The sequence below is a fragment of the Ammospiza nelsoni genome, chromosome Z (assembly GCF_027579445.1).
Source record: "Ammospiza nelsoni isolate bAmmNel1 chromosome Z, bAmmNel1.pri, whole genome shotgun sequence".
In the NCBI taxonomy this organism is placed as follows: Eukaryota; Metazoa; Chordata; class Aves; order Passeriformes; family Passerellidae; genus Ammospiza; species Ammospiza nelsoni.
The window spans coordinates 38,528,674-38,549,410 of NC_080669.1; the positions used below are offsets into that span (position 1 = coordinate 38,528,674).

At 36.6% G+C, this 20,737-nt stretch overlaps 1 protein-coding gene across 4 annotated transcripts in view; it reads left to right on the forward strand.

Moving 5' to 3' along the window:
- Positions 1-20,737, forward strand: part of NFIB (nuclear factor I B) — a 169,871-nt gene that overhangs the window by 119,521 nt on the left and 29,613 nt on the right. For 2 of the 4 annotated variants that reach the window (XM_059493119.1, XM_059493122.1), the window contains exons 7-9: positions 7,200-7,331; positions 9,711-9,895; positions 20,281-20,446. In XM_059493119.1, the coding sequence (XP_059349102.1) occupies positions 7,200-7,331; positions 9,711-9,895; positions 20,281-20,446 (483 nt within the window). The remainder of the gene's footprint in view (positions 1-7,199; positions 7,332-9,710; positions 9,896-20,280; positions 20,447-20,737) is intronic. The other 2 variants (XM_059493121.1, XM_059493123.1) reach the window with 2 other exon arrangements.

Genomic DNA, 20,737 nt, shown 5'->3' on the forward strand with positions numbered 1-20,737 from the left:
GCAAGAAAAGCTGCTGGTACCTGGAATAAGTCAAAAGTTATTTTTATAAAGATGAAAAACACTTAAAGGTTGAAAGGCACTAAGTATGGAAAAATAGGTGAAGGATGTCCCAGATGTTTATTTAATGAAAATACAGAGAAAGGAAAACATACTATGAACAGGATGGCAAAAATGTTACCTTAGAATGAGTAAGTTGTTTGTACATCAAGAAAATTGACATCCTGCATTATTGAGAGTGATAAGTTTATGCTGCCTTCAAAAAACAAAGCAACAAAGATTATATCAGTTTTTCTGTATTTAAAATCGATTTAGACAAATTTACAACTGTTCATAAGTATCTTCAAGTGTTCAGAATAATGGATGAGGAACTTTTTCTTTTGGGCAGAGCAGAGACCTGACTTTTCCTTCAGTCCATGAACACTTAAGTTTCCAACTGAATGAAGAGTGTTTAGAAATATAAACAGAAGGACAAATATAGTTGGAGATGCAATAGGAAGCATACAAAAAAGGTTTGCTTTTTTTTTTTGCATTCCTGGAAATGACTGTTATTTGCTCAATAAAGTTGCTGTAAAAAATCTCATTACAGATTCTTTGTCTTTTTTTTTTTTTACAATATATTGTGGAAAGAGCTATTACTTAATGTTTTCTATGTGTGATTAGTCAGGTGAATACCTCAAGGTCTCCATATTGATCAATGAAACATGTTAGTGCAAAAGGAATTTTTCTTGTATTCATGGCCATTATCCTGTGATGAATTTTGTATCATGGCAACATCCTCTTATCTGGATGGTAGACATCCTTTGATTGAAATGAGTGATACAGTGAGTGTCTTAATGCAAGATTTGTCCCAGGAGCTATTATGTGTACTTTTCTTATTCCAATTTTGCTGAATAAGAGATTTAGTATTTTGAAACGGATCACTTCTTTTCAGAACTTAAAGGGTATGTCTAACTCTGCATAATTTAAAGTATGTGGTGCAGAATGTCATTTATGGAAAGAAGAGGTATTGTCATTTTTTGGGCACCTCTCTTCATTCACATATTCTGTGTTTCTGTGTTTATACATAGATATATTTGAAAAGGTACTTTTTTACTACTTTCCAACAATCTGTATCAAACTTGATCAAAGGAGTATATCTCAGTTTGACTTAATGATTTTTAAAACCATTCTCCAGAAGGATCAACAACTAATGTTGCACAACTCTTAAAATGTTCCTAACTTACCATTAGAAACCATTAGATAATAGTAATAAAAAGATTTCATAATCTGAATGCTTCTAAATCAACAAATTCCATCACATTATTTTATCTCAAATAGCCGTTTAATCTTATTGCATTAGAAACTGGAAATACTTTTGTGACTTTGGCAGTTATGATTACAGTATTGATTTTATTTTCTGGCCAAGGTCCTTGGAGTCTCAGTCTTAATGAAATGTTACAGCTGTACATTTTTCCTTGAAGTCTGGATGACTTTCTGTAGAATAACTTAATAAATGACTAAAATGTACTCCAAAATCTTCATAACTTTTTTGGTTTTTTAGGAACATTTTTCTCATTCTTCCACAATGCTCTTCTATCACAGCAGTGTACATGAATCACACCTCTTAACAGTGATTCATAGAAGATGAAATGGCTCACCCTATTTCTGAAGTGTAAAGATAAACAAAAAAGTACTCAAGTACCTGAAATACACTGGAGCTGCTTAAGGGTTTTTTTTATGGCAATGGCCTTTTTAGTGATGGTATATATATTTGCTCTAGCAACACAGTATTTTTGGTTTGATGGCTTTTATCACTATTTCCAAAGTCAGCCCCATTACTTGCAGCGCCTACTCTGTGTTTAATAGGTAGCCTGAGCTCTGTGCTAGTCCCAAGTACTTCCCATACAACATCCAATGTGCTGTGTTGATACAGAAGTGGTTGGATGAACTGAGTCTGCAGTTGTAGGAAGATGTGAGACAGGAGAGGCTGCAGAGGTGCAGCTGGTCCCTGGGGGTCACTGTGAAGGGGGTGGAGGTATTCTCACCTCCTTCCAACAGCAGCATCCCAGATCCCAGTGATCTCCGTGATGGCACCTGCAGCTTGGGGGTCTCACAGCAGGACAGTATTTCTGGTATGAGATGAGGATGAGGAAAGGTGAGGAAGGTTGGGCGGCTTTATCTAGAAGGTCAGTGCATGGGAAAAAAGGTATGTTTCTTCTCCCAGGAAACAGGGCCGTTATAGTAACATAGTAGTGCTGATTATAAACCTTCCCTGGGTGTTTTACTGTTACTTCCTGGTGAGAAGTGGTGAGGTGTGTTTATAGATGAGAATGAAGAATTGCTGCCCACAGCCTTTACAGGACAGTGTACCACAGTTTCAGCCTAATCTTGGTGGGAATAGCTGTGGGTTTACGTAGACATACATCTCTTCAGTATGGGAGTTAATTACCTACGTGAAATATGATCTTGTCAAACAACAGTTATGGGATTAGGTCTGTATGTCCTGTCCTATAGGGGGACATTTTTTGAAATTATTTTGGGATGGGGAAAGTTTTAGTGTTCACATATTCAATATTAATTCAATCTGACCATCATAGCTTTGGTCATCCCCCATTTTATAAATAGTGTTCTGTTAAAATTGAAAAAAAAAAATATTGGGGAATTGTGTATGCAGGTTTCCCAATTACTTTAGTTTAAATATCCATGCACTAGATTATACTTTCCAAAAGCTAGTGCATATAATTTTAACAGGAACTGCACTGAGTTCTACTTTCTGTCGGTAAAACGTAGGATAGTCAGTAATGCAATGGAAAATTTCAGTTGTCCAATTTTATACAGTCACAAACACCAGCAAAGAGTGTCCTACATTCATTCATATAGGGATTTGCCTGAGTTTTCCACGCTGCCTCCCTATATCCACCCTCACCCTGTATGCTGGGAGGTGTAAGGGCAGGTAGGTAAAACCCTTCTGTCTCTTGTCCAAACCCCTTTCTGCTGAGGTAAAGAAAATCTTCAAGGTAAACACAGCCCACAGAATGATACTGTTGGCAATGGAGTGCAGCATTCCTCAAGTTCACGTAGTTAAGGATGAGAAGAATGACATGTCTGCTCCATCAAAAGGGTTCTGACTTTTCTATTTCAGTTATCTGGAAGTTCTTGTATCACTTTCTTCTCTTATGTATATTACTACTTAAAGAGCAAAGCAAAATAAAATAGTGTAATTAATTATATGACTAATGGAAAAATAAATAATTCAGTTGCTTTTGCAATTAATTTTGCTTTTGCTGTTGTTGTTCTGAATTACAGTATTGTTTTAGTGTTTTTCTTGACAGCTTACAATACTGAAAGTGACTAGAAATTCTAGTCTAGTTTCTCTTCTTGGGTTTTAAATACAAATCTCAAAAGATGATACATTGAAATGGTTTATCTGTTGTGAAATGACATAATAGCACAACAGAGCATTTGATTAGCCTTGGGCATGATTCCTGATGGGAAAACAGGTGTCACAGTCTGGTAGACTGGATTGTGTAATATCAGAGGTGTGCCTGTGAAAATAACATTGGCACTAAGTAGGCTGATTTGAAAATGGGAGTTTATCAAGTCTTCATACACTGAAAAATTCTAATCCAGTATAAAATTTTCATATGTAAAATGGTTTTCCACACTTGATGCAGAAGTAAAAGTAAAACCGAGATCAGTTTTTAAAATGTGAGGTAAAACAGATCAGTCTTTTGAATGTGAAGTGAACAGCTCTTTCCAAACCTTGACACTGGTCCTAAAGTTCAGAACACTCTCAGCTGCTAAGCAGTATGCATGCAGCTGCATGACCCTGTTGTTTCTCACAAAAGTGAGTGCAAAAGCTCACCTTGAGAATTGTTAAAATATGCCTCAGAAATCCATAGCATGGAATTGACCATGATTTGTTTGTTCTGTTTTATTTTGTTGATTTTTAATTCTGGAGAACATCAATTACCAGAATTTTTCATGGAAGTAAATAAATTTTTAAGAAGCCTTACCTCTGGTCCAAGATAACACTTACAGTGAAGTGGAATGAGACACCAAAAAGTCAAGGATTAGGGCACAGATTTGTAAAAGGGATGAGCTAGTTGCAGAGACTGGTTTCTGTTTGGTATAGAACAGGATCTCTAAGCCAGTCTTTGTTACAAACATCAAGTATCGCAAACATCCAGCTGTTCAGGCGCATTTATCTTTCTTTCATATTTATTCACATATCCATAAAAAAATATGTCCCCACTCCTTTTCTTCCTTTTGTGGAGAAGATAAATGAATTAAAATGTTTTTATTGTCATGCTCCTTAGTTTTCATCCATCCCCAGTGCCAAATGTTTGGGGCAGATATAACAAAGCCTTTTTTCAATAAGGGAGAGGTGGTTGTGGTTTAAAGTAACTCAGCTGTCAGTATTCAGTATTAGGTGCCTTATTAAAATGCACAGTTGAGAAATACACAATGTTAAAGGAAATCATATTGAGCTATCAGAAAAATTGGTGATGCTGGTTTTGCCTGTGCAAAGTGGCTCTGCGCCTTCTTCACATGTGCAGGTGTAAAGCAAAACAAATTCTCCTGACCATGGTGAGATTTCTTGTCATTATACAGACGTCCAAAGTGAATTCAAAGTTTTACTGAAGTTTTCATGTGCTTCACACAAGAGTACCCATTGGATGAGGTGAAGACTAAGGTCAAGCTGGCTGTGATGTGTGTAGTGTATCCTGCCAGCAGAAATCATTCCAAGTACTGCCTCTGGGAAAGAGAAGTTCATTTAAAGCTGTAGCATGGAAGGATGCTTCTTATAACTTGACAGTGGTGCTATGGACTCCATGGTTTTTGTCCTTCATGACAGTGATAAATACTGTAAGCTGAATATGGGTTTATCTTACTTTCTCTGGAAGTGATGCTACACTACTGAGGTGTAAATAAATCTTTACAGATTGCTGTTTGCAAGAGTGTAACTTGTACAAAAAGGTTTGTGAAACCAAGCAGCAGAAAATATACTAATAAGAAGATTTATAGAATTAAAAGATTGAAATATATTTATTATTTGTTTATGGAATCTTCTAGCTCTTCTCATAAGCATCCCTCATCGGCAAGAAAGAGAAGCTGCTATGCTGTGGTGGTGATCAAGAAAGTAGGTCAGGTGCCCAGAAATGGGCAGGTGGATGTTTAAACTTGCCCTGGGTCACTCTTTGGTTCCAGCTGAGTTCTCCTTACAGGTGGCTTGCCAAGTGCTGTGTCAAGATGACACTCATCCAGGAGCTGCCTGGATGGCAAGCTGCTTTAGACAGAGGAAGAGGGTCTTAGCTTTGATGAGGAAATTGCCAAAACTCAAGTCTCATTAGTGTTTCCTAAGGTTCTTTGGAAGCGAACAACAGTTTAATTAAAGGCTGATGTAAACATGTTTCTGCACTTTCCCTGCAGCATTTTATCACATTAGAGTTGATCAAAATTGTTGCCTTGGGCTGTCTTGAGCAGCTATACATCTGGAGCACCATTTGTGCAAGCTGCTGACGAACAGGCTACATATGCTATGTTTCACAGCAGCTCTTCTGCCCTCCTACATAGGCTGGTTTACCTTGTTGGAAGATGAGATGTTCTAACTTTTTATTTGCATAAGCCCTTTTTACTTTGATGTGATGCTTTGGAATGTATAACATGCTACCTGTTTGGGTGCCTGTGTGCTGTATCTCTAAAGTAATATGAGAATACAAACAACAGTGATTTGGAACAGCACTGAGACTTTAACATTTGAAGAACATTCTCAGCAGGACAGGACACTGTGTCTGATTAATTTTGACCTTAAAATGACTTTGTCGTAGTGCTTTTGACATCTTTCTGCTTTTCATCTGTATTTCAGATTATTTTTTCCAAAAGTCTGTTTTATTTTCATTCTCAAAGTAATAAGGATTGGAATCCCCTCCTGAAACTTAAAAACAAATAAATTGTTTTTCTGCAGCATTGTTGAAGAGATGAACTCTTCGGGATATTCAGGCACTCATCAGACATAGTAGTCAGGATCAAAGTGGAGGGTGGGACTTGCAGGGGATGGTGGAGGGTCACAGGCAGAGTCTGCTCTGTGTCTAGTGCCAGTGCCTGTGCCGGGCTTGACAGCAGGATGGGGCAGGGTAAGGAATTGGACTCAGTTTCATCTGTCCTGCTCTAAGTTCGGTTCAGAAAACATTGATCCAATTGGGTCTCAGTAAGACATTCACATTTTGCAGGCCTGTCTTAGCAGAATAGAGTAATAGAGTGTGCCAATATTAAAAGGGTCAAAATAATTTTAAAAATAACGTGGTCCATGTAAGAAAGCTTCAATGTGGCCCCTGTCCAGTAAAGTGCTTAACGAATTACCTCTGCTTTGAACATGGGTTGAAAGCAGAAGTAATTGATTTGAAATTTCATTGATTTGAAATGGAACCAATTACAATGTTGATGTCTGTTCTACAAAAATATTGTAATTATATTTGAAATAATTTGGTACAAAGTCCAACAAATATTGATCAATTAATGTGAAATTTCAGAAAAAATCCAGTATTTTTGCTCTGGAGAACTTCAGTAAACTTGGTAGAAATCATACATTTGTCCCTACCAGTCTGTTATCTTCACATAGTGAGCTCTAAAGAAATGCTTTTATTTATTGGTAAACTCAAAGGAAGAAGTGACAAGACAATCCTTGAGACGTGGAAAATATGACAATAGTTAAAGTATCCCTTGTTCTTAGGGAAGTTACATCGTTTCATTATGGTTTTGGTGATAAGGGGATAAGTTTTGAGGTAATAAAATAATAAATACCATAAACTGGCCTGTGTATGGCAATTACCCTACACACCTGTGTGTAGGTGTTGCATTGAGAAACGCAATAAAAATTAAGTGGCTGTTGAAGGAACAGATGATTTGGTGATGTACTAGGGAGCTGACGGGTGTCTAGGAAGGTTCTAAAGACATAAATTTCTTCACAGGTTGACTTCTATGGTATGAAAGAAATGTAGTTTCTGTTTTGCAGGACAAGAACCTGTTAGGACATAATTTTTAATTCTCAAATTTGAAAGCAGTAATTTAAAATTAGTTTATTCACCATATGGGATTTGGATCACCATATCATATTTGTGCAAGAAAAACAGAAAGAAATATCTTCAGTCTGTAAAATGATGTGTTCTGAGGCAAGGTTCTAAGCTAATGTTATTGTTATATTGTTTTTTTAATTGTAGATATGTCTTCTCCTACAATGAAGAAACCTGAAAAGCCTTTGTTTAGTCCCACTTCTCCCCAGGATTCTTCATCAAGACTGAGCACTTTTCCCCAGCATCACCACCCAGGAATCCCAGGAGTTGCACACAGTGGTGAGGGTTATGTCGCAGGAAATAAAAACCTCCCTGTTCATTTGCTCTGTTCTCCTTTGCTATAATCAGATTGTGATGCATTTTTGCAGACTTTCTTAGAGACCTAATCGAATTTATAATACTGGTGAAAATAAAAATGGAAAAGGTTGGGATATCCTTGCAAGAGTGCTCATTTAGCTTTTCAGGTAATCTGACTGCTGGAAGTCACTTAAAAGGATTTAGGATTAATTAGTGAATAAAATAAACTGTACAATGCTTAAAGAAACTGACAGAGGAAAAATGCTCCCTGTATTTCATCCTCTTGCCTAAATCCCTTTTTTATTATTGTTGCTATGACTAGATTGTATTTAAATACCAGAATGGCAGGATTTAATACACAAGAGAAGTCACAACCATGTTCACCATGTGACACAATGAAATAAGTACCAGTGCTTCTTTTGAATGCTGAGTCTAAAAAGTCCTGATTAAGTATTTTTCAACACCTGTTTTCTGAAATCATTAGTAAATCCGTAGTAAAAATTCACTTGAAGTAAGGATGAGGTATGTGAAATGTGACGGAATGCATGTTGTCTTGAGGGTTTATCAGTTACAGGGTAATTCCAGCATCGTGGTGTGTTTAATTTTATAGGTGAGACTGACCCTGGTTTTCAGATGATCAGAAGTGTCCCTTCAACATCTCATCATGTCTCCTTGACATAAACTACATATAAAAGTTTTAATTTATTGAGCAGAGTTAAGTGACTAGAGTAAAACAGATTTGAAAATTTTGTTTTTTTTCTTCACATGAAGTTTTGCTTTGAGAAGTTTGTTTTATTTTTCCTCCATGATTTCAAGTGGCTCCCTTTAAGCTCATCTATAAGAACTATTTTCCCCTTAACATCCACTTATTTTTTATTACAATGGTCCTGAACTCATTCTGGTCAGTCTGAGGTTTCCACTACCAGCAGACACTCAAGCATATAGAGATGATGGGTGAAATGGAAGGGACAGATTTCACTTTATTCATGTTTGTTTTTCATAGCTCTGACACGCCAGAGGAGTAATTAGTATTTTGTTTAAACTGAATTTGGTGGAGCTGTCAGTAAAATGAACCTTCTAAAAAAACCCAAACAAACCCAAAAAACCCCAGCCAATCAAAAAAAAAAAATCCCCCAAATCACTTATGAGTATCTCTTTATATTAAATTTAGAGTATAGTTTTATAATATACATTCTTGAGTGATGATCATAACCTATCTTGTGATTTAGTGAATTATTTACTTGTTGGGAACCCCATTTTAATCTTTGTAGCCTGTTCTATTATGCTGATGAGCAATGCCCAAAAATATAGGAAGTCCTATAAAAATTAAGCTGAAGAAACTCAGAGATGTGAAAGGTGTTCCAGAAGAGCAGTGTTCATGTGCTTGCGCTGATGCAGTAGAGAACCACTGAACAGTGTATAAATAACCTTTCTTTAAAGACCTGATTTTGTATTTTTCCACTAATGAAAATGGAAACTCCCTGTCTCTTCTCCATTTCCATTGAACTAAGTACCCCTTGTTTCAATACACCAAGTGTGTGCTCTCTAGGTGTGTAGTAAGGGTGGAAAGTGTGTTCTTGTGCAGTGTGATAGAAGAAAGTTCTACGCTTCCAGACCAGCAACTGGGCACCAGAAGGACAAGCTGTACCTTCCTTGCACTGTGAAAACATTGTTAGTTTAGACACTATACACAGTCTTTAGGTAGAAAATTGTATGTTTGTAGAGGCTGGAAATAAAGAGAATGATAATAATAAAAATGGGTAGTGTAGGTAATTTTTTATTAGTCAAAGATAATTTTACTGGGTGGGTTGGATTCTCAGGTACTGAAGAAGTTGAACATTCATTAACATTTTCATAAAGGTCAGCAAATATTTGTGGCAATATTAATGAGTAGATACTGTCCGGTCCCCAAATGAGGAGGATAGATTGCAATACAGCGAGCAATCTTCGTTTCTTGGGACTTGGTGGTTTTCCTCAGTGTTGCAGTGCTGTAAATAAAAGTGGGGGCTTTATTTAGTATTTGATTTGATTTCTTTGGGCTCCAGATGGGAGAATTGTGTAATTGGAATAACCTTTATGTTGGAGAATGACTCCTGTTAAAAAAAAAAAAAAAGAAAATACTATGATGGCATAACCCACAAAACCAAAACAAGATGCACTATTTATGAATTTGAAACAGTTACACTTTTCATTTCCTGAGATAATATAAAGGCTTTAAGTTTTTCTGTAAAAATGCCCTTACGCAGGAGTTCAATACATTGATTTATAACTGACTATATTTTTTTTGCTGTAATGCAGAGGTGAAGAATTTTAGAAGAAACAAGATGCGAAGTAATTTTAATTTTATTTTATCTTCTCCAGTCATCTCAACTAGAACTCCACCTCCACCTTCACCATTGCCATTTCCAGCACAAGCTATTCTCCCTCCTGGCCCATCTAGCTACTTCTCTCATCCAACGATCAGATATCCTCCCCACCTGAATCCTCAGGATACTCTGAAGAACTATGTACCTTCTTACGACCCGTCCAGCCCGCAGACCAGCCAGGTACTGTAAAATTATGTCAATAACTCCAAAACCAGCCCTGTGAGGAATATGTGTAAGGCATCTAGACTGGTGCCTAGCCAGTTCTGGTGTTAGAGGAATCTGGATCTGCTATATAAAGTGATACAACTTATCCTGTTCATCATGATTGAATAGAGGGTGCAGGTTAATCATATTTACTTGTTTTCCTCCGTCAAGTGTAAGAAAAATACTCTACTGAAAGCCCTGCCAGCAGCAACAGGTCAGGTCCTGGTCCTGCACCCTCCTGCAGGCTGGGCCACCAGAGGCAAAGCTCCACTCCGAGGAGTGCGTTGGTACACATGCATGTCCAAGTACACGCGTAGACATACAGGTATATTTATAGCCTGGCTATAAATTTTACTTTATAAAAGTAAACTCTTGCAAGTTAGTACTTGCCCTGTTCCATAGGCACTGATATTTCTTTGCACAGTGAGCACAACACTTATAGGCGCTGATATTTCTTTGCAGGTACTGATATTTCTTGGCATAGTGAGACATACAAATTCTTTTTTCCTCCCTTTCTAGAGAACATGCTATAGCAGATGCATTCCTGGCAACTGCACGGGTCCAAAGTTGTGTCTGATATTGGAAATTGACATGTTTTTCATTAGTAAAGTCATTTGTAAAGGTCTGTGTGCAAAATGCTTTCCATGATAACATCAGCACGCACAGTTACCATGTGATTTGCACTACAGAATAAACTGCAGTTGAGACTTGGTCTCTCAATACCTGGAATATGTCCAATGTCAGTGTAATGTAATCTTTGCTGCTGAGGCTGTTATTCTTTTGATGCCTTTCCTGAAAGGCTCTTTTGGAGCCCTGTTGCTTGTGCTTTAGCATGTTGTTTTGGAAGAGCCTTGGGTATGTAAACTGCAGACAGGTTTTCCGTCCTCTAAGAGTTAGGTTCCTTTGGAAGGACTTTCTTAGCAGGGATGATGGGATTGCTATGACAGTATTTTGTTTTGGGCTAAGGTTGGTTTTTTTTCACCAATAATGACAGGCCTTGCAGCATTCATCATACTTTCTCAGGACTGTGCAGACTGTTCATGGTGGCTATTGTCCCCATGGACTAATTTCCTCGTCAAGCTGCATGACTTCCGATATATTTAATTAACAAAAAAAAAAAAAAAAAAAAAAAAAAGGTGGGCCCATAAAATCAAAATTTACTTTGAAGAAAAAAATTCTGACTATGCAGGTTTTGCTTGTTACAGTATTACTGCAAATTAAACAAAAAACTGAACACAGTGTATATTGACTTCAGAATACAAATTGCTATCTGCACATGGATTAAAATTCTTTCAATCCTGTATAGCATTTTTTCTGAGACTCAGCTGGGAATGTTGCATGCAGGACCTGATTTTAATTTGTGTAAAATTTCCATGAATAACAAAGTCTAATTAAGACACCCATTAAAAGTCCTTAGCTTTAATTCAGTGCGGAAAATCTCAGAGTTCTGTTGGATTTTTTTTTAAACTGATGTCTTAATTAGGCACTATTAAGGGAAAAATTATGCAAATTAAATCAGGCCCTTACTGTTATGCATTTCTTTAATTATTCAGTGCTTGTTTTACTTACATTTTGATTTCTTATATATGTTAAAGGAGCAGATTAGGTGATAATCTCTCTGGATTGTTCCACATCCTACTTCGGATCATTACTGAAAAAAACTACATCTAAATGAAGTATCTGACTTTCAGTTGAAAAATGTGCTGTCTTATGATTTTAATATTGGAGAATATATCAATTGAGCAGGAGTTATGCTTTCAACTTTTTGCCCAACTCTTTTCCCTTACCTCTGGTTGAAAAAATAATCTTTTGATCTTAAAAGATTAAATTTTAGTCTGATGATTTGTTACAGAGTAGCAGCAAACTGAGACGACTTCATATTTTTGTATACTCCATAAGGAATAACAGATTTAACTGGCCCAAGTTTACTACTTTCATCACTTTTTGTAACCTTTTTTAGGGTAATTTTTTTCGTTTCATTTGAGATTTGGTTTAGTTCCTGGCAAGAGGAGATAGGGTAAATGACACAAAATATGCAGTTTCAGTCATCTACGTCATATAAATACCATAATTTATTATCATTAATCACTATTATTAGTGAAATATTTTAAAAATTTAATTCTTTGAATTTCATCTCTTAGATTTGCTGTAAGTTCGAGCAGTTGCATGCCTAGTCAAAATATCACTAAATAAAATCGTTAAAGTCTGGCTGTATGAAAAGTAAAACAGCAGGATTAATTTTTTGCTTAGGAAAAGAAGAAGCAACTGTCAGTGAAGTTTCAGTGACAAAAGGGAATTGTTCTGATAACAATAGGATGCTTTGAGCCAAACCAGTTTTTCTTTTCAAAATAAAACATGAATTTTTATTCAAACAAATTTAATTATTATAAAATTCAAAACTGCATCTGTAGGAATACCACATTAAATTTAATTATACTTTCCCACCTCAAAACATACCCATTTGGATTTCAAAAGGAGAACTATGATAGTTTTAATTTAGCTGGAGAAATAGAAAGAATGGATACCCTGACAGCATTTACCTAAAATGAACTGCTCCTCCTGAACATCTTTCAGTAATACACTAATTTAGATTGTTACGACAAGCAACTGAGATGCCTTGTACTCCCCACAGCAATTTTGAGATTAATTACATTACTACTGCACTGATTATAGGGAGACAGTCATGCTATTCAATGGAATACTTTAAGTAAAATTAGTTCAAGGCTATAGAGATCTCGTAGGTTCCCATTATGGGAAGCACTGAGCAATTTTCTTGACATAATGTTAAATAGTCCAAATTATGTGTGATGAACAGTCAGGAAGTTCAAACAGGCCCTTTGGCTGCACTGAAAAATGGTTCAACAATGGATGATCCTAAACAAAAGGGAGCTGTTGCTGCTGGTTTCATGAATATCTGCTTTTCATCCCCTGCTCAATATGGAGAATAAACAAACAAATGTACTGAACAGAAATAGATCTTGTTAGATACAGAGCTGGACTTGTCTCAAGCTAGTAGTCTGGTAAGTTCTCAGGGTTTTGAGAACTTTTGTACTATCCACTGATTTAGAATTTCTTCTAAGCCCTTTCTAGTGTATTTATTTCAAAGCTTTTCTTCTTAGCTAGGTACACATGTTACTGGTTGAGATTTTATGTGTGAGGACGGATCTGTATAATGATGGGGTACAGGTGCCCCTGGCTGATACTGGTTATTCAATGCAAGTTTCATCAAAAAACTAATTGATTGGTATGTGTCTAATCCTCCTATGGGGTTTATCCACATAGAGTGAGGTTTTCAAAGCTACCACAAATTTCCAGCATGTATTTCCTTTTTGAATGATTCCAGATGGGTCAATCTTTTAATCTTAGAAAGTATTACCTCCTCTGTATCTGTGTACACAAGTACAGATGCACACATGCACACAAATCTGCAAACACATGAAATTCATTATTACTCAGGAGTGTAGTAATCATATTCAGTATCAAAATAAGGTATCCAATAAGCCTGAAAAAATAGTCAAGCACAACATCACCTGTGTGGCTGAAATCAAAACCAAAACCTCCAAACATAATTCACGGTTGAGTTAAATGGAATAATTTCCTGATGAAGGTGTGGCAAATCACAGAAAAAAGATCCGAAACTGTGATAAAGAATGCAGTAAAGCAAACAGTTGAGCTGAATCCTGCCGAGGAACATCCTGGTATCAGTAGGAATTATCTTTTTTTCTGACTGAACCAAACAGTCTTCCAAGATGTTTGAGTATGTCATAATAAAGGGCACAGTTTTTCTGTAACCTTACCTCAAATGTTGTGATATTTATGATGAAATATGCTGTTTTCATGATATGGTAAAACTAACTGAAGTTGATGTGAGTTAAGTATTGGGCTGTTTTCTTCCTACAAAAAATGGCTTGTATGTGTTATTTAATACAGGCTGAGTGATCTGCTGCATATTTGCAGTATATATGACTGCATATTTGTCTAAAATTCCTGTGTCTGATAAAACATACTTTATTGCAGAGTGGGGTAGTTTGCAGCTTTGTCTTTTCATTGGTTTTATCTTTGTCTGAAGACAGAAATATCTGTAGCGCTTGAGAATAGTTGTTTCTGGAAGCTGATGAGGCCACTTATTTTCCTCCTGTACTGGATTGGGATATGGAACATTTTGTTCAATGAAAGGACCGTTCTTCAGGGATGCTAGGCAGATGCTTTGTTCTACATTCTTCAATACAATAATTACAGTCATTTGGTGTTGATGAAGGGATCTTGTGGGGCTTTCTCTGGGCTGGTCACAGTGTTTCCTCTTAATTCCTGGGAGAGTACTAGCAGAATTATCCAAAACATGCAAAATTGTGTGCATGTGGTTTCTTTGGTACAGCTAGGACTTCTTTTATTTGTTGATGTTTAATAATTTTCAGCTTCTTGAGCAAGTCTTTCCTTGTAATTTTTAAGAAATTATTAAAGATTAAATAAGGCAATGTGCGGTTTTTAATTGTGATTGGGAGGCAAAGACTGAGTCCTAGCTTAACACTATCTACTGACACGCTGTTTTAAGATTTAATTGCAGTTGTAAATTATTATCTTGTATTTAATTTCTCTAAATGAATGAGTTTAAGTCTTCAGAGTGCATGAAATACTATGTAATAGAAAAATATATTTTGAACATTTATCTACAAAGAGAATTCCTTTCCCATGCTTCTGTCACCCAAACTTATCCAGGTAAAGTTTATCACAGGTAAAATTGTGATTCAGGATGTAAGATTCTAGACTGTCTTATGAGATCCAGTCTGAACATGGATTACTGAAGCTCTGCAGTTGCTCTCAGTTTCAGCAGCGTTACATCAAGATGAAAATTCATTCATCAGTTCACCAAATGAATGAGACTTGGGCCTTTCTAGATCAAAGCTGACACCTTGATTTCTTATAGAAAACACAGTAGGGATGTTGTCAGCCAAGAACTGGCAGCAACATGTATTTCTCTAAAGCTAAGTTTTTGTGCAGGTAGCTGCATGTCATACCACATAAAGCTCTGGTGTGGTATTTGAGAGGTCTGTGTAAGATATGCTGTCATGATGAGTTACTCAGATTCTTAATAGGGAAGTTAGGGAGGATCATTCCGCTGAAAAGTGGTAACGGGCACTAAAAGAAGACAAAGTGCATTCCTGTTGCTACCTTAGTGTTCAATAGCAGAAAGGAAACCTGTACAGCCTTGATTTATGAGAAGCAAATCCTTTATGGAACCCACCAGGTTCAAAATGCCCTAAAGTATTTTCTAGAGTCACACTGGTGGTACTCTAGTAATGCCATTTCCTTATGTTCAGCAGAGTCTCAGAAGCATCATTATTAGTCATATGGGTAATAAATTGAGGATATGTGTTTCACACATTTTGTGAAACTGACTGCTGTACCATTCAGCTATGTCTGGTGTGAGAATAACATGGCCATTCGATTTTTAGAGGTGATAGAGCATTAGGGCACCCTAGACAAAAAGGAGAGAGGGAAATTAGAAAAATAGAAGACATTTCTGATTTCTTTCAGTTGTAAGTTTTCTAAAAAATTCATCACTCTTCATGGGCACTGTACAGCACAATGACCTGGGCTCAAAACCAGAACTTACCAGCTATGATCTCCAGGTTCAGAGGTGTGTCTAGTAAACAATTTTTAATGTAAGATATTTGGTATGAGAACAAAGGACCAAAATATCCCAAACTATATCTCCTATACCTTCTTCAACAAAATTAATTCAATCAGCCTTCTCAAAACTACCCTGCCATAGGTTTTTATAGTAATATTGTTCACCATAATACTGGAAATTTGCCTTTACAAGCAAACGGAATTCTTGAGAGGAAATGGGTGAAATGGTATTTCCAAATGCATGATATCCAGTTTGACTAAACGGCATTCACTGGTTTATCAGCTAGCTATAATATGATAACATTGTGAAACACAGAATTTCTATTAAAAACCTGTGTTTTGAGAAGCAAATATACTATCCTCCAAGTGTAATGGTTAGATGGGGTAATATAATGTTTTGTTAAGCCTTGAAACTTCTTTCTGAAACACCTAGCAGAGTATCATATGTAGCTATACCTAGGACATGCACAGATTAATATAATTTCTGGCCTTTGTTAATTATTTGTTTGAAGGTGATTTGTACTTAAGATTTCAAGGAAAATTGGATTATTTAATTTGGAATTGAGAAGTATAATTAATTTTTTTTTTAAAAAGTGTATATGTGAGCATCAAATATATTTTATAATTTAAGCAATAAATAGTTCATGTAAAATTTTTAATAGATGTTTCATACTTTTGTTGTGTTTGGTTAGGTCATCTGTAGATGTTAGTTTCTACTTCATTATAGCATCAGAAATACTTTTTTGTAACACTGAAAGTAGTAGACTATATGAAAAAACACTGTCCTGAATTGTACCTAAGGTTAAATATGATGGTATTTGGGAATGTATGTGAACAAAAGTCTGAAAGGAGGTTGATTAAATATTGATTATAAATATGTTTAAAAATCCTATCAGGGCAAAAAGATACAGTGAATCCTGACTTTAAGAAAGTCCATATTCATATTGTTTACAGGTTTCTGTTCAGACTTCACACCTGAGGATTAAAATAAAATGTGCACAGTGCACACCACTGGATAACAACAGTCTGACATTCTGAGTTACATTACAGCTGTGACAGCAAATGCAACTTGCCTTTGCCTTTGGGCACATAAATGAATTAAACTGTGGCAAACCAAGATGGTGGAATTAAAAAAGATCAAAATTGTAACAGATCTGAAAATCAAATTAGTGTTCAATCCAAGAGTAGAAAAATGTATGCCTGCATAAATAAGGGCTATATTTCCCAGACCTTCATTATGTTTACTTTTTTTCCTCACAAATTTTCCAATGCACAGCTTGTTTATCTAACACAGCTGACTCTATGGAATTTGCTTGAGGTTTATGCCTCAGGCATTGCCTCTGTGAATCCATCACATAGACATATTGATGCCCTATTTGATGGTAACAGCTGATTCTTCACCTGCAATGCGTTTGTCTGTAAGAATCTCTTGAGGAAAACTGGAACTAGAATATTGAATTTGTTTTGTATAAGGAAAAAATTAATTTGTGTTAAATGAAGTACTGTAAGTATTTGTAAGTACTTTTAATTCAAGTGGTCCAAATAGATATGTAGTGTCCAAATAGATATGTAGTTTCCATGCTAAAATATTATTTGATATAACTGTAAAGGGCAAAAGGAGAATAGGTCACAGAAGTTCTTTCTAGCTTCAGTTTTCAATAAGATTATGAAGGAGCTGTTTCTGACAAAAGGGTTTCTCTTTTTGGACTGAAAACTTAAAGCAGGTTAGAGAACTTGAGACACTTGAGAGAGCCGATGTTCATGTACTGCTATCATTTTAATTTTCTGTTTCCAAAGATAACCATGGAAGTGTGAATTGAGTATAAACTGATGCAGCACTATCTGCATCAATCTGAAGACAGGCCAAAGCAATAACTCTGAGGCAATTGCATGATCTGTTTTTTAGGAGTATTTTTCCAGTCTTAAGCTGCAAACTAGTTGTGATAACTTAAATATTAATTTGGTTAATTGCTCCACTCTTGTTCACTGCATGCAAAAAAACCAAATTTGGATGTTTTTTGAAGGCTTCTTATGAGAGATGTTGCTCTAATAGAATTTGTGAGAGTATAAGAGTACCATTCATACACTCTGTTTTCAAAAGTAGCACACTTACAAAAAACACTGAATTTTAAACCAAATTTCAAGTGTACCATTTCCCATGAAAACATTTGTCAAAAGGAGGACCTTGGCTTACATCTCAAAGACAGCTCGACTGTTGAAGAAGAATTGTATTTGTAAACTTCACACCAGGTATGTGCTTACCTACAACTGGATTTGAAATCTGCTATGCAGAGTGTGAAGTCTTGGATCTATAAGAATTAACCTTACTAAAGTAACAAGTTTTCACTGTTTTTTACCTCAGAGATTTCTTTTCTGTGAATAGAAGACCTCAGTGTCATTGTATTGCATCTGCACTCTCTTTTACATGTGAGACAGATATAGAACTTCCAGTTAGGAGGAAATTCGAGGAATTAAAAAAGAAAAAGACATGGAGGCACTTGGTGTGGGGGATCACAAACTGCATATACTGAAATCACTGGTAAATCCTCTATGGCTGTCAAAAAGCATGGGATTTCACCCTCCATTTGTATGGAGTGGAGTGATGCACTGCACTGCCATTATGATATCAGACAGGGAAAAATTTAGTTTAGAAGAAAATGGAGTATAAGTATAATCTTTTTCTTAACCTTCATTTGAACAAGGAGTGTGTTTGCTCATTTGGGCCATATGGATAAGGGCAAAGCTGAGATCCATGTGAGCCACTGGATCCCTGGCTGGGATCCCTACGGTACAATATAAGGAGATACATTTCTGTAAATCATCATGGTCTCCCATGATCTTCTAATTTATTTTAATCTATTCTAATTTATTCTTCTGTCTTTGGAGACAGCTGCTTTTGTAACCTGATTATACTGTCTGTTTAAATCCATACACTTCACAGAATCTTCTTTCTTAGATTTAATAAAAGTTGATCATTTTGGTAAGAGATTCTCAGCTACTTTTGTGATGTTAGCACACCACATAAGCTAAGGCTCCTGAGGTAGCCTTGTGATTGCAGGTCAGGGACTCCACCTACAAGCTACAGATGCAGCTGAGAGGTGGTACTCCCTCCAGCAGGCTCCGTGGACAGCTGGGCTGCTAGGACAGGAGAGGAGGCTTGCATCTGCAGCACACTCCCTAGAAGCATAGTGAAAATCCAGTCCAACTTAGTGAGCATGTCTTCCTGACAAGAGTTGTGTCTAGAGAGTGACTTTTTCTCATTAGGAGGGGTAGTTTGCCGCTCATAATTAGTGTGGTTTTTTTACTGTTATTTTTCATTGTAAGGCTTGTGATTTTAGAGAGAGGAGTTAGTCAGGTAACTGCTCTGTGTTCCTATGGATACCATATTGGTTTCCATTTGCACTTGTATTTTCTAGTGTTTTCTGCTAATTTAGCTTAAGGTGTCCTAAACAAGACTCTCCCTTGGGTGCATTTGCAAAGTTTAGTGAATCATACTGCCAGGAAGTTTCTTGTGCTATAATTTTAAATTTCCTCCTTCTCAATTTCATTCCATTACCTCAAGTATGCATTTCCTCTATTTTCCAAAAATTCCTTCGTCTTCTGTGTGTTTGTACTTCTCACATACTTGTGGTAATTGTGTCAGTCCAGTCATTATTTCATTACCGTTGTCATGCTTACCTCCTTTAACCTTTCCTTGAATCAGTTGAATTGTGTCCTTTATCAGTCCACGTCTTTAGGTTATCTTAATTTGACACGATGCTTCTGATTAACAGATTCCCAGTATTTCATATTTGTATGACTCTTTTAAAATACTTATGACTCATAGAGCACACAGTCAGTTTAAGACAGAAGTTATCAGCTGCTGTTGTAAAAACCATTTACTATGTGCTAGTTTTATCGCAAGTTATTTACCCTTGCAGTGTTTGCAGTCATGCAGAATGTCTAAGGTATATTTAAGCACTGGATAAACATATATTTACCAGTCAACATTGCCATATTCAGATGTACCTACATGTAGAAAGCACCATATTGCTTGATGACCTGTACCTGCCATAAGGTCATATGCAGACAGCCTCTTGTATCTATGAAACAAGTGTTACTTATTATGCTCTTGCATTGCAAAGTTCCCATTATTAAACACTTCTGTGTTTTTAGTAGGTGACTTTTTGCCAGATGTTACAATGTGTACATGATAGTGCATCATATCCAAACCCTGTACCCTATTCCCAAATTGTGAATCATTATTTAGCCTTCCAGTGTGAGTAACCTCTGTGGACAGCTGTGGTCAAGTCTTGGTTTTTCTCCAAGTCAGAGTGGTATGGCATGTGAAAACAGAGGTTTTACATCAGTTGTTTGCTCTTAATACTTCATACCTTAGGACCTGTGCCTGGTCAGTTTACTCCTGCTGTCATGGGATTTTGGTTCACAGACACTGCATGAGCAGCAAAAATATTTTGGAACAATCCAATGCATGTGCACCCAGGTAGGAAGAATGCGGAAGACTGCTTACCAAAAAGTACTGCTACCTAAGCATCCAAAAAGTACTACCTATCTGAAAAGGGACCTGCCTGGTGAAAATATCACATAGAAATACATAGCCTATTTAGAGCAGCACATTCAAAACCACAGGTGCTATGATGATGGGCAATTCTGGAAATCCCTAAGATAGGTAGGCTCCTAAAACACAACCTGTATGTTTCACAAGGCATTCTTTTGGTTTTGTTTTGTAGCCTAACAGCAGTGGTCAAGTAGTAGGGAAAGTGCCTGGCCATTTTACTCCAGTTTTGGCACCCTCTCCCCATCACAGTGCGGTGCGACCTGTGACCCTGACCATGACAGATACTAAACCCATCACTACATCCACTGAAGGTGAGGCATCTTCACCTACAGCAACCAGTAAGTATTTCTTTAGGAAACAAAAAATGTCCATCAAAGATTTGAAATAATTTCAAATTAAGGCCAGAAAAAGGCGCCTTTTCCTACTATTTGACCAAGTGGGTGCTCCTCATTTTACATGGAGAGCAAACCTGGTCTGACTGCAAAGCTTTCCCTCCCAAAATTTCAACCCATAGATCATGTTACATGAACCAAAGTTTGTGACGTGACAAGCAAAATGAAAGGGAAAAGCCTGCATATTTGACCATTATTCAAGAAAAAGAAAATGTTTTTTTTCATCTGAGGTGGACA